The sequence below is a fragment of the Sardina pilchardus genome, chromosome 7 (assembly GCF_963854185.1).
Source record: "Sardina pilchardus chromosome 7, fSarPil1.1, whole genome shotgun sequence".
NCBI classification, from domain to species: domain Eukaryota; kingdom Metazoa; phylum Chordata; class Actinopteri; order Clupeiformes; family Clupeidae; genus Sardina; species Sardina pilchardus.
In genome coordinates this window covers 10592493-10606609 of record NC_085000.1, presented here as the reverse complement: position 1 = coordinate 10606609, position 14117 = coordinate 10592493, and the positions used below count along the sequence as shown (strand labels likewise).

Here is a 14117-nt window from a genome sequence, read left to right as displayed (position 1 = left end):
AAACACAATCACACACACACACACACACATACACCAAACCTCTTTTACCATTCCCCTCTACTCTGATGCCATTCCTTGCTAGGCTGATCAGTGATCAACATAGAAGTGCTAAAGAGTTACAGAGTTCAGAGAGAGAGCTGATGGCTGATGGCCATATGCATCATAGGTGAGGAGAGCAACGAGATGTTCCTCCTCCTCTTCATCATCCTCATCATCATCACCACTAGCATCAGCGTAATCATCATCTCCATGATCCTCCTTCTCCTAAATCTCCTGCTCTTGCTGTTATCTCCACTCCATTGCATCCTCAAGAGCTAATGCTGTATAAAGTCATGATCTATAATGAAATCATTTAAACACATAAACAAGAGGCAAGCGCATACACACACACACCCAAACATGATTGCACACACACACACACACACACACATACACATGCGGAATGTGAGAGGATTGTATGTAAACGCATCAATTTTACGCAACTTTGCTTTTGTCTTGCCTCCCTGCGTATGGTTAACGAAGCTCATCACGACCTCCTCCTCCCGAACCACACGGACGAGAGCCGCAGTTAACCACCGCGGCTGCCCGGAGAGAGAGAGGGAGAGAGAGAGAGAGAGAGAGAGAGAGAGAGAGAGAGAGACGGCCTGTTGGATCCGGCCTCTCGGTGACAGGATTAACGACTGTTTGCATGATTTATGACAATAGCAGAACAATCTGGATCAATCCCGTAATCCCTTGTTCAGCAACAGACATAATTGCCGGCCCCGGAGTCGGAACGCTGGCTGTGCAGCTGCTGGGGCCTGTCCACCAGCTGTGCGCTCCGATGCCGTTACTTACAGTACGAGAGGGAAGGACCATCGTTATCAACGTCACAGAGTCTTGCTCTTAAACTCCCGCGCCTCGTACTGTATGTGGGATTGGGAGGCTTGTCTGTGCAGTGCAACACGGGGATGGGCCAGAATAGGGACACACACACAGAGAGCTCCTGGAGTGAGGCCACACTGAATCAGCAGCAGGAAGAGCGGCGCCACACCTTCTGTCCAAGGAATACAAAACCAACTGACTTCATGGCGCACCTGAATGCGCTTATACCCACATTCCTGTCAGCTCCTCAAGCGGCTTTGACTTTGACAGTCAGTGTGTTGGTGCACACACACACACACACACACACACACATACACACACACACACATACACACACACACACACACACACACAAACACGTGCACACACACCTACCTTCACATAAGCAGCCAGACTTGACAGCAAGCATGGGCCAGTGAGCACATGTGCATTGGGAGAGGTGAGAGGTCTCTAAGGGTAGCTTAGCGTAGCCTCAGGAAGAGCGCCACAGCATTTAAAGCACATAAGGTGGGGAGTTCAAGTGTTCATCTCAAAAAGCGCATTACATAAGCAACGTTTGAAAACTTCTCCCCTGACCTCAGTGTGTTCTTATTATGGGAACGTTCTGATTTTTGGGACAAGGCAGGATTACGTAACCTCAATGGTGGAGTAGTTGGATATCAGCCTGAAATGGACTAAAAAATGACCCCCCGCCCCCCTCGAGGGTAATATGATGAGGAAGCTCCCTAGCGAACATAACGCACACACACACAAATGCGTAAACACATAAACAGACACAAACAAATGAGCAAACACTAAGTCAGGGTCATTCACTCAGGCTGATTCAATACTGACTAAGTCACTCGTGTATGTATTTGTTCCTGTCACTCTCTCTCTCGTCTACATGGACTCGTCCAGTGCATTTGTGGCCATTGTTTTCCCCTGGCCCCACATCGCTCTTAGGGGATGTCCAAGGACTTAAGCCTCTTCTCCTCTGAGTCATATCTGTTAAGAAGCATCTGAAGTACACTTATTCACATCAGGGGGCATTTGATGCTAAATGTACTGAGCTAAGCCCAGACATTATACCTGATACTGTATCAGGCGATGACAGGGAGACAAATATGAGCGTAAACAAATACATACGCAAGCTATCTTTGTCTCTCTCTCTCTCACACACACACACACACACACACACACACACATAAACAAATACATTGAATGCACGGTACAAACAACCACACACACACTTGGAGAACCACAACAAATCCCCTCTAATCTGAGATAAGGTACACTCCGGGTGGATTTCAACAAAAGCAGGCCAAAAGGGCAGCATTACGGATCGCAGAAGCAGCTTTCACCCCACAGACACACACACACACACACACACACACACACACACACACACACACACACACACACACACACACACACACAGTGGGGCACCAGGAGCTGTTCCACTTCCTAAAGCACCAAAATTACATGAGATTAAATCAGAGCATTTTTATGGCCTGCCTTTATTGTGGCTGATGGCTTTTCATTATGGAGGCCTAAGCCAAAAACACGTTATAAAACAAAAATAATAGACGTATGAGATTGTCCATCTGTCCACCAGATCCGCAAGGACACTCACGAGCGGACACACTTGACGAGACGACAGGAGGACAGAGGAATAAAACTGTATTTAAAAGGTTGGTGTGATGTTACATATGTGGATTTGCATATTCTCTGAAGACCATTTAACCAAGACATTTAACATGGCAGCAACAGCACTGCACAGAAGGATAGAAATATAACAAGACATTTGCACAACACGCAGGACTGTTGACCTTGAGTAAGTTATTAAAAACACACACACACACACACACACAGACAAACACACAGGGGGAATATGGTATAAGTGAAAGTGTACTCTGTGCCATCTGCTCTATCCATATGTAAGATGGACAGTATGACTCAGAGGGGGAGAGAACGGAGCGCGTTTTTAAATACGGGACGCTTTCCTGCATTACTGCGGCTATCGCAGGATTTGGGGATTGATGCGAGGCAGGCGGGTTTATTTCCCTTCCAGTTTTGGAGATCGTCCACGGAGAGATTTGAACAAGGAACACAGGGGAGGTAGAGTGGGGTTCAATGGTGGGGGGAAATAAGGATTGAGACAGAAATAGGAAAGTGAGAGAGAGAGAGAGAGTGAGAGATGACGGGCTGGCAGGCAAAGATCACGCTAGTCTTGGCAAGAAACACCGCAGCCTATGGTTTATGCAGCTTGGGAAATAAGTACACCAACATACACACACACACACACACACACACACACACATACACACATACTTGAACGCAAGCATGCACATGCACACACACACACACTTGAACGCACACATGCACACACACACACGCACGTGCGCATGTGCGCACACACACACACACACACACACACAGAGAGAAAGAACTGAAGTTGGCATCCCCACAGTGATACTGGAAATGGAGCCAAGATTTAGCCGTGTGCTCACACCTGTGCGTGATAATGTACTGATTGTATAGGTAAAGGGACAGCTGGGAGAAGAAGACATGTAGAGAGCAAGTGAAAGAGAGGGAGAGAGCGAGGGAGATTCGAATCCCCTTCTCCCTCCTCCACTGTGGCCCAGACTGACCCTCTCCTGCAGCCCAGAAACCTCTGTCCCTCATTCATCATTGTGATGCATCCCAGAGTGCAAAGAAGTTTCCAGAAAATGCAAGCACGCTGTCCCTTCCCTCCCTCACATGACTTTGTGCTCAGAGCCAGACGCCTCTAAAGTGATGCTGCCGCTGCAACGGCTACTGCTAGGAGCTACAGGCAAGTTACCACACAGACACGAATAAATTGATCTCCAAATATACAGCCAACGCTCCAGAAGCTTCTGTCCATTTGGTAAATGATGGGCCTGGTGTCGACTCGGCAGTACTGTCAGTTCAGCACAGTCCTAAATAAGCACTCTGTTCTCGGAGCTCCGGAGTTCAGAAAAGGCATTAATGTAACTATCAGAGGATAGAACTGCCTCGTACAAAGCAGCCGTATGGAGCATTACAATGGACCCAACTATTAGCGTTGCACTGGCCAAAGGAATGAGTTTAGTGAGATAAACAAACAGGATAGGATAAATAGTACAACAGGTTTATGTTTAAATTATGTCTCTCTTTCTTTCTCTCTCACTGTGTGTGCATGTGTGTGTGTGTGTGTCTGTGTGTGTGTGTGTGTGCTCGCGTGTTTGCTCTGTCCTCACTGCTGTTTGCATACAATACACAAACAGACACCTCTGAGCTGATGCAACAGCACAGTGTGTACACTCTACCTGCCTACCTGCCTAATTAAAAATTGTCTACACACACACACATACACACACACACACACACACACACACACACACACTCACTCACAAAACAAAATAAATAAATAAATATGAATCTGAAGACAAGTCTGTTTACATCAACATCTCCCGAGAGTCATTTCCTGCTGTGGCGTGTTAATGCACATTCACAGCATCATCCGGCACCTCACTCTCATCAGGACCCCAGTGGATGAACTGGAGGGGGGGGGCGGGGGGGGGGGTATCAGGGGGGTTGGGGCAAATATGACGGAGGGAAGCAGAGAAAAACAGGGATGGGCCAGGAGATTAGGGCAGACAATGCAAGAGATGGAGTAAGGTTGAAGGAGGAGAGGGAGAGAGAGAGGGAGGGAGGGGGAGCAAAAGAAATGGAAAGATAGAATGAGTGAATCAGAATGAGAAATGGAGGAGAGAAAGTGTGTGTGAGAGAGAACAGGGGAGACAGAATTAAAGAAAAAGAAGGGGAAAATGAGAAAAAGCAAAAGAAAGATGGCCGAGAGAGAGAGAGAGGGAGAGAAATTGAGAGAGAGAGACATTTTCGGATGGCGGACTCTATTTTGAGGGAGGGAGGGATGGCGGAAAGGTGTTCATCATCGTCAGCCAGAGACGAGCGAAACGGAAGAGAAATGACTGGATTCCTCTCTCATGTTCGCACATATTTAATGTCCTCATTACCTAGCGGCCGAGCTGGCCGCCCCGCGATAATACCAGGGAAGCACGGTGTAATTGCTTTTTTTGGGAGAGAGGGAGAGGAGAGACTGAGGGGAAAAGGAGAGAGAGAGAGAGAGAGAGAGAGAGAGAGAGAGAAAGAAAGAAAGATGAGGGGAGAGAGCGGAGCGTGCCATGCATTTCTAACCTTCTGAAGTTGGGCACCAACACACATGCAAGTGGCCTGTGTGTGATAAGGAATCCGGCAAACAAGCATGGAGCAATCCGTGACAGCTTGCGCACGTGTGCCTGTATGCGTATGTGTGTGTGCGTGTGTGTGTGTGTATGTGTGTGTGTGTGAGAGAGAAAGAGTGCTGGGGATTGTTAGGGCCTAATGGGGACGTTCAAAAGGACATCCAATTACCACCGTCTACCTGGAGAGACTTAAACCGGGAACTGTTCAACCATTTCAAATATGATTTGGGATTAGATGGGGGATTCTTATGGCCATTAAATATGGGAAAGTAATCCGCTCCTCAGCTCGCGGCAACACCGGAAAATGGTGACAAATGTTGCCGTGGCGCCCGTCTGTCTCCTCCGAGGCCGTGGCGTGGGGATGATGCATGTTCCTACAGCAAGCCACGGAGGAATCCCTGACCTCCTCCATCACCACTATCATGGTATTCACATGTGTGGGACAGAGAAGGGAGGAGGAACCAAGAGATGAGAGAGAGAGAGAGAGAGAGAGAGAGAGAGAGAGATAAGGGTGGAGGAGAAAGAGCAATAAGAGAGAATGACAGTGAGGAGAGAGAGAGAGAGAGAGAAAGAGAGGGAATGAGATAAACGTGGAGAGAGCAAAAAGAGAGAAAGACAGTAAAAGAGAGGGAATGAAAGAGAGAGAGAATGAAAGAGAGAGAGAGCGCTAGATTGAGAGCGATTAATGAAGTGCAGTACAGAGACCCCAGCGCCTACATAAGGGGACTGAACTTGGCAGGGTAAGTTTTGTAGCTCATGGGTACAATTTTCGCTCCATCTTCTTCGTCGAGCGGAAATTGTCGATTGCACACACGCTCCAGGCCTCGACACCACCGCCATAGCTGCTCGTAGCTGCCATTAGTGCTTGCATGTGACGAGTGCGGAATAAGAGAACCTACTCTGTGAAAATTATTCTTAATTAGTATTACCCTTTGAGCTATTCCTCATTTTCAAATAATTCTTATCCTCAACACACACACACACACACGCACACACACACACGCACACACACACATACTGTACTCATGCACGCATGCACGCACGCACACACACACACACACACACACACACACACACACACACACACTTACTCTTTCACTCTCTCTCCCTCTTTCTCTTTGTCACTCTCTCTCACACCCACACCCACACACACTTCCCCCTTAAACTCCTATCCTTCTCCAGCCTCAGCATCTCGGAGAGGAGACCACTAATTAAAGGAGAGATATTGGACACGGGCCTGTGCGTTTCCTAATGTGATGGGAGGAGGGGAGGAGGGGAGGAGAGGATGGGAGAAAGGAGAAGAGAGGAGACGGGAGAGGAGGACAGGAGAGGGAGAGGAGGGAAAAGGAAATGAGAGGAGAGAAGGAGAAAGGAGGAGAAGAGAGGAAAGGAGTGGAGAGAAGATAAGGGACAAGAGCTGGAGCCACATTGAGATTGCTGGGCCGGAAACAAAGACTGAGCACTCTCTGCTTCAGAGGGAAAAATTAGCCAGGAGCCAGGAAGGGGAGAGAGAGAGAGAGAATAGAAAAGGGAGGGAAAAAGAGAGACAGAAAAAGAAAAGTAAGATATGAAGAGAGAGATAAAGAGAGTGAAAGGAAGAGACAGTTAGATTTAAAGAGAGAGAGAAAGGAAGAGACAGACTTAAAGAGGGTGGAGTAAGAGAAAGAGAGCTATGAAAAGAAGATGGACATCTTTAGAGCTGTGGAGAGAGAAAGAAAGAGAGAGAGAGTTTAAAAGAGAACAGAGTAAGAGAAAGAACTATGAAGAGAAGATGGAGAGCTAGAGAGATGTGGAGAGAGAGAGAAGATGGAGAGCTAGAGAGATGTTAAGAGAGCGAGAGAGAAGATGGAGAGCTAGAGAGATGTGAAGAGAGAGAGAGAGGGAAAGATGATTACAGTAGCTGGCCGTGCCAGTGAAGCGGATGACAGGCGCTCCCTGATGGCGTGCAATTAGCTAAAACTCAACACTGCTAATGCTCAGCCACAGAGGTGGTCACCACTGTCACGTCGCCCGCCAATCTAAACTCACGACACTCCCTGGACGTCACCCACCCACGACTACCCCACCCAACCACACCCCGCCCAAGCCCCAGTCCACCACTGCCCCACCCCCACCCACAATCTCAACACTGGTCCTCTATCTGCTTCAAGCACTCACTCGGAAGAGGACACTGTTGATTTAAAGGAAATTGATCGCCCTCCACTGCGAGCACTTAATCAATGTGTTTGAAGTCTCTAAAGAATCATGGGTAAATGTTTATTAGCCTACTCCACTCCCCCCCCCCTCCACACACACACACACACACACACACTCCATCCAGCTGCTTTTCTCTCTCTTTCTCTCTCTCTCTCTCTCCCTCTCTCAGGGGATTACACAAGTGCAGTCTCAGTATCCCACTGAGGCGAAAAGAAGTCTCTCACAGTTTGGTCTAACAACACTTTGCTCATCAATAACACACTGCTGCATTCTTGTCCAAATGTCCATATTAACAACCCCAACCCCATCCCCAACCCCCCACCCCTCCCCAGCAATCCTCTCCAACCAGCCTCTTTCCTGGCTCCAGTGGAGACCCAGTTCACAGCCTTTCCTTTCTGCCTGGCTGAAGCAGGAGCTCGTTTGAGCCCGGGGGGCAGTGAGTGGCACAGGTGTTCCTGAAAAGCGTAAACTGGACGTCCCTGTGCCTCAGCCTCTCATTAGACGGCTGGTGGGACGTGACGGGAGAGAGAGGCTCTCCGCTCGCTGCGAGATTTTCAATGCCTGCTTCCGACTGCTCTTGTTCCCTGGCCACAATGGAGGGGCTGATTGGAAATAGGAGTCGTTTTAAACATAGACATGGGGATGTGTTCCGAAGACAAAAACAACACCTGCTCACCTATTATTCTCTTTCTTTCTTTTTTCTTTCCCTCTCTCTGTCTTTTGCTCTCTCTCTTTTTTCCCTCAGGGTTAGCTTGGCTGTGATGGGGATGTGTGAGAGGTGGGTCCCATGAGTGGATACTGCTAGAGTGAGAGAGTGGGAGCGTGGATAAGAGGACTAGAGAGCAAGAGGGCATTCAGCCCAACAATGCACCATGACAGAGAACATGTTGTGACCAGGGTCCAGACACACACACACACACACACACACACAGACACACACACACACACACACACACATACAAATGTATATGTACCAGTATATAAGATATATATATATATATATATATATTATTAAGACATACTATACTACAAGCTCACATCCATCCTGCCCCACTTCAGATTAGGAGCATAATCCACTATCTGTTCAGAGAGGGAGAGAGATCGAGGGACAGAGAGAGAAAAATGGAAGGATGGAGGGCTGAAAGGGTGAAAGGATGGGGGAAGGGAAGGGAGAGAAAAACCCAGAGACCCTGGCATGAGGAGCAATGAGATGGATCAGAGGGGCTGTGTTGAATCCCCCCCCCCTCTCTCACACACACACACACACACACACACACACAAACAGCCAGGCACATGCATGCGAATACACACACTTTCCACAGCATGACATATCACTCACTCAAACAGCCACAACACAGCACACTGCATCACGCCACAACCCCAAAATACACACACACACACACATTCACACAGCTTCTCGTCACTGTGGCCACACCAACGGCACACGGATCCCGTATGAAGCGGGCGGCGCTACTAAACCACCTTTTGGGAAGAGCACCAAATGGCAGCCGAGACAACAGCTCTGGCACGGGCCAGCGGGTGACAAACACAACAAATCCAGCTCCACGGTAACAAAAGAAATAAAACAGCTGTTTCCTGTCTCTCCCTCCCTCCCTCCCTTTGGCTCTTTCTCCACCCCCCCAGCCTCACTCTGCTCTCTCTGCTCCGTAGACTACCTTAGGCAGGCGCTCAATAGGCCAGCATTCAGTTCAATGGGCAAACGACTGTTCAATCTAATCAGAGCCCTTCAGGGAAGTCTGTACACAGCAAAGAGCTTTCTTTGACCAGAGAGGGTCACAGTTCCAGAAAGGGATCACGGCTGGGTGGTATGGGTCCTGTCGGGCACAAATGTGTCTCTAAGTATCCATGTGCCTTTTCTTCAATGGAACATGGTGGGAGAGAGCTATAGCCCGACAGAAAATGACATTCCGAAGCGAGGCGAGAGCTGTTTGCAAAGCAATTAAACTGGGGCTGCTTACTCGAACAGATAAATTAGATTCTAAAGCTACGAGATGTGTGGTGTGCCAGGACGCGTGCAAACAGCCCCCGTGGCACAAGTGGCCTGGCAGAGAGAGAGAGATAGAGAGAGAATGAGAGAAAGGCTAGAGAGAGAATGAGAGAGAGAAGGATAGAGAACGAAAGAGAGAGAGAGAGAGAGAGAGAGAGAGAGAGAGAGAGAGAGAGAGAGAGGCACGCGATCAGCTGTTAGGTTAAAAAACAGTTCATACACATTAATCTGCCTCCTCCCCTCCTCCGCCAACAGACGCCAGGCACACTCAAACCCACAACCCAGAAAACCATTCAATTAGTGTCAGTGTGTGTGAGTGAGTGTGTGTGTGTGTGTGTGTGTGTGTGTGTGTGTGTGTGTGTGTGTGTGTGTGTGTGTGTGTGTGTGTGTGTGTGTGTGTGTGTGTGGTGTGTGTGTAAATGTCTTTATGAAGATTTATCACAAGAAGGGATGTGAAGCCTATATGAGTGCATCTGGGTCTGTGCGTGTGAGTCTCTGCATATGTGTGTGTGTTTGTATGTATGTTGATTCATTGACACATTAAAAGATGTGTTACCCATAAGTGTATTGTGCGCTGTGTCTGTGTGATTCAATTCATCAATGTGCATGTTTGTCTGTGTGTGTGTGTGTGTGTGTGTGTGTGTGTGTGTGTATCTGTGTGCATTTGAACATGTGGCTAACCTTCGGTGTGACCATGGCTAACTCTGCTCCAGTCTGCCATTAGTGCTAGATTTCATTAGAGTGGGATACCTGGTGCCATGACCTTCCTCTCATAAACAAAGTCCATCTGGAACACACATGGCCAAATTGGTAAGAAAATTTAGCAAGGTAGGCGAAGGTAGGCCCTATGGAATGAGAGAAGACCAATGATCAATTCTAACCTTCTGTGGACTTGGCTGTAGCCGAGAAAATGCACATATGGTTAAACTGTCTTTATCGTAGCAGACCGACTGATCCCACTGCGCGCTAACAGACAAGGTAATTGTGTTTATTTAGTCAGAATGCTAGTAAACACACTGGAGCCTATTTCCGGAGAGCGTCATGCACTTCTCATTTATGCCGGAAAGCCAGACGTTCCCATGGGTTCAATGTCCCTGTTAATTAGTTTAAGCAAGAACAACCAATGCGCGTTAAATAAATATTTAAATCGATGTTTTGTTTGGCCTGCCTTTGCCGCTCTGTTGCACTCTTTTTTATATTACATAAGTCAAAATAAGAACTAAAGAAAATAATATATATTATATATCTATAAAAACAGCTTTTGATATTTTCTGCAACATAGTTGTAGGTGGAAAATCCTTTACATTTCCCGGCGGTTCGTCCATTTGCCTCCAGACAAGCTGCTCTAAAATACCAATTAGTGTTAAGTGCTGATCAGGATTGAATGGGAAAAAAATAAATAGCTCCCTCCTTACCATTACCACCGCCTCTACACATACGCTGAACCATAGGTAGGCCAAATACACCCGTATTCTAGTACCTTTAGCCAAATTGTGAAAGACTATAGGCTACTGCTCACATTGCCTAACCAGTCATCAGTCCAAAGGCGTGATGAGCGTCTGATAGCTTTCTCAACGCCATAGAAGAGAAGCGCACGAACTGTGCTTTCCATTTCAGCACCATGCCATGGCGGCGACCGCGGGCAAAACCGAGTAACAAAGCTTAATGAGCTACTGCATAAAACTGCTTACTTCATCACAATAAGGTGGAGATTTAGAGTAGGTTTAGAGTAAACTGGGGGAAAAGCTTGGGTTGGCAAAATTGAGGAATGGGGGGGTGGGTAATAGGGATTTTCTTAAAGAAAACAAAAACAACGCATTATCAAAGACAACTTCCCAGACGTCCAAGAAGTTAAACAACAAGAAAAAGGTGTTTGGTGCAACCCAGTGTTTGCCATTAATAACAATTATACCGTTGTGTCCAGCTCTGTAGGCCGTCCTGACCTCAACTAATTGAGAAACAGACCGACTTCCTTAAGTCGATTTAGCCTTTTCTGATAGGTTAGGCTGTAGGCTAAACAAGCGCGCATTTAGTAATTAACAAACTTTCAAACAACTAGCTGAAGGTTTTGTCAACTGACCCAAAGACACAAGCAGACATGAGCGTATTTCTACATGGAGAATTGTCTCAAAATTATGGTCAGGAATCCAGAGACAAATTCGTCTAAAAATGACCCCACCAGGTTGACATTTAGCCAGACTAACCCACATCTGCAGATTATTTATGTATCGGGTTAGCTGTTATCCTCGACACAAGCTGTCACACACGGCACATCTGTGCACGTAAAGTAAATAGGAAGTCGTGCGTTCTCCTTACCGTCCACAGCCATGGAGGGTATCAGCGCGTATCTCTCCGTGGTTGTTTTAGCAATAGACCTCCATCCTTATCGGCTTGTGGCTGAGAGAGAGCGGGGCTAGACCTCCTCCTCCTGTAACGTTAGAAGACGCGACGTCGGCAACCGCTTGGCTTCGACTGGATTCTTCCCTCCTACTGTGGCAGCTTGCAATAGCAAACGCGCGACTTTCTAGTGTCTCTCCACTCCAAACCCTCCCTTCACTTCACTTTGCATTCACAGAAAGTAGAGTGAAGCATCCGGCGCGCTGAGAAGGCAGGCAGCGCTCGGATTTTCTTTTTTTTTAACTCCTCCCTCTCGCACCTGACCACTGGGGAGACAGGGTCAGATGAATAGCCCAGGCATGACCTTCTTCTGGCTAGCCGTAAGCGTTGTGCTGTTTTTCAATGTGATCTTGGACAATACACAATTTCCGCGATATCTTCAGTTAGGATAAGCAGTAGGCTAGTCTAGCCTACAGAAAATGATAAAATATATTCTGCAACACAAATTGGTCAGTGGCAGTAGGCTGGGTCTTATTTATAACGTTGTGATACGTGGTCATTTTAGTATTGGACATATCGTGAATATAGTGGATGTATCACTGCGTGGTAATCTTAAAACCTGTTTGGCAGTAATTTACTCCTTTGACATAAGGAATGTAATTTGACAGACTATTTTATTTGCAGTGGCACAAATTAGATAAATATAGGCTACATGCAATCACATCAGCAGATAAATAAATACAACAGAGTCAGAATAGTAAATTAAGTGATGATATTCACATTTTTGCAAATGCGTTATTTCATTTAAATGGTTTGAGAAAGAGAGAGTTGGACTTAACAGCCAATTGGTTTAGGTTGGCTGAGCGACTATAATAGCAGGGTTTGAAGCCACAGTCCAGATCTCTCTTGTGTGTGCACAGCTCACTGAACCATCCGCTTGTCTTCACAACAGGGATGTCAATTTACCCTACGTGTGTGTGTGTGTGTGTGCGTTTGTGTATGTGTGTGTGTGATGTGTGTGTGCACTTGTGTATGTGGTGTGTGCGTGGGCACTTGTGTGTGTGTGTGTGTGTGTGTGTGTGTATGTGTGTCAGCATCTGTGTCTGTTTGAGAGAGATACAGAAAAAGAAGTTACCCACTCAGAGAAAAGGCTCGTGGACAATATGATCAAGGACTCCCTTTCCCTCCTTGGCTGTACCTAAAGAAACGAGGCTCCTGTGGACCTGAGAGACCGCCCGGTGCACCTTTTATCCACCTGTAAAGTAATGGATTGAGCACACCGAGCAAACAGCTGCTTTGCGGATCAAAGAGCCTTCACAGGAGCAATGCAGGTCTTTCAAGCTCTTCAGAATAATGTTCCTGGACAGGCAATACTGTCGAACAACATACACTGGCCATGTGTGCTCTTTGATGTAGCATTCAAAGTGGAGGTGTTCTTTGTACGTGCGCTAGGGTGTGGCTGTGGAATGGCCAGGCATGGAGGGAGTGCATTACTCTAGACAAGCTCATGGCTTCTGCTTTACCCATGCTTGACTAAAGAGGAAACAATGCACACAGCAGCAGGGTCTATTTCTGTCCTGTGTGACCTGAAGCCAGTTATGGACTACTGCGCACAGCCCCAGGGTCCACTCCCCACACAGTCACATGTGGACCACAGAGAGGAAGTGAGCTGGAGACTATATGGAGCAGGACGCGGGCCAAGGACATCAGAGCACGCTCGTCTGAAACCCTGCAGCTCTCGTCCTGCTGGTCCGCCACCATAATGCTATGGCCATGAGGGCAGAGCATGTTGGCTTCCATCATGTATCTCTCTCTCTTTTTTCCCCTCACTTTGTGGCTCTCTCTCTCTCACTCTCTATCTCCCTCTCTCTCTTTCTTTCTCTTTGTAGACCTCATGGGCAGTGGTCCATTTGTGAGTGTAGCCATACACATAAACGCTGTCAAGGATCCGTCTGGCCGAAAACAGAGGACAGGCTCTTGTGCTGGTAACTCCATTTAACACGGATTGTTTTTCAAAGCTCTATGGTTGTCTGTAGAAGAGGATGCAGTCCTCTTTGCAGTACTCTTTGTTCTGCTGTGCTCCTCAGTTTTCTGAGGAGCACCGCGAGGACTTTTATTTTCTATTTATTTATTATGGGTTTTTTTGTTGAAGGAAAAGGCTTTGCACAAAGAAATCCTCCTTGGAGTTGAAGCATAGTTCACAGAGACTTAAAAAACAAGACAACAAAAGAATGGTTGTTTTAGCATATATAGCGTTTCTGCATGCTTCATACTGTATTACACAGAAATAGAAACCTTGGTCTGTATGCGCATCCAAGCTGTTGTGCATTCATGCAGCTCACTGTGTGCATGTTACGGACATTACTGGGCATGCATGGATATGTGACAACCTTATTCAGCAGAAGTAATGAAATCTACTGAAATCTACTGAAGAATAAGCAAGCAATTGGGAAAGCATTTTCCATTGA

At 47.1% G+C, this 14117-nt stretch overlaps 1 protein-coding gene across 1 annotated transcript in view; it reads right to left on the bottom strand.

Moving 5' to 3' along the window:
• The window catches only part of samd10b (sterile alpha motif domain containing 10b), a 67675-nt gene extending 55819 nt beyond the window's left edge, over nucleotides 1-11856 (bottom strand). Inside the window, exon 1 of the mRNA XM_062542156.1 lies at nucleotides 11629-11856. Within this exon, the coding sequence (XP_062398140.1) occupies nucleotides 11629-11641 (13 nt within the window). The 5' untranslated portion in view covers nucleotides 11642-11856. The remainder of the gene's footprint in view (nucleotides 1-11628) is intronic.
• Nucleotides 11857-14117: the final 2261 nt, after the last annotated feature.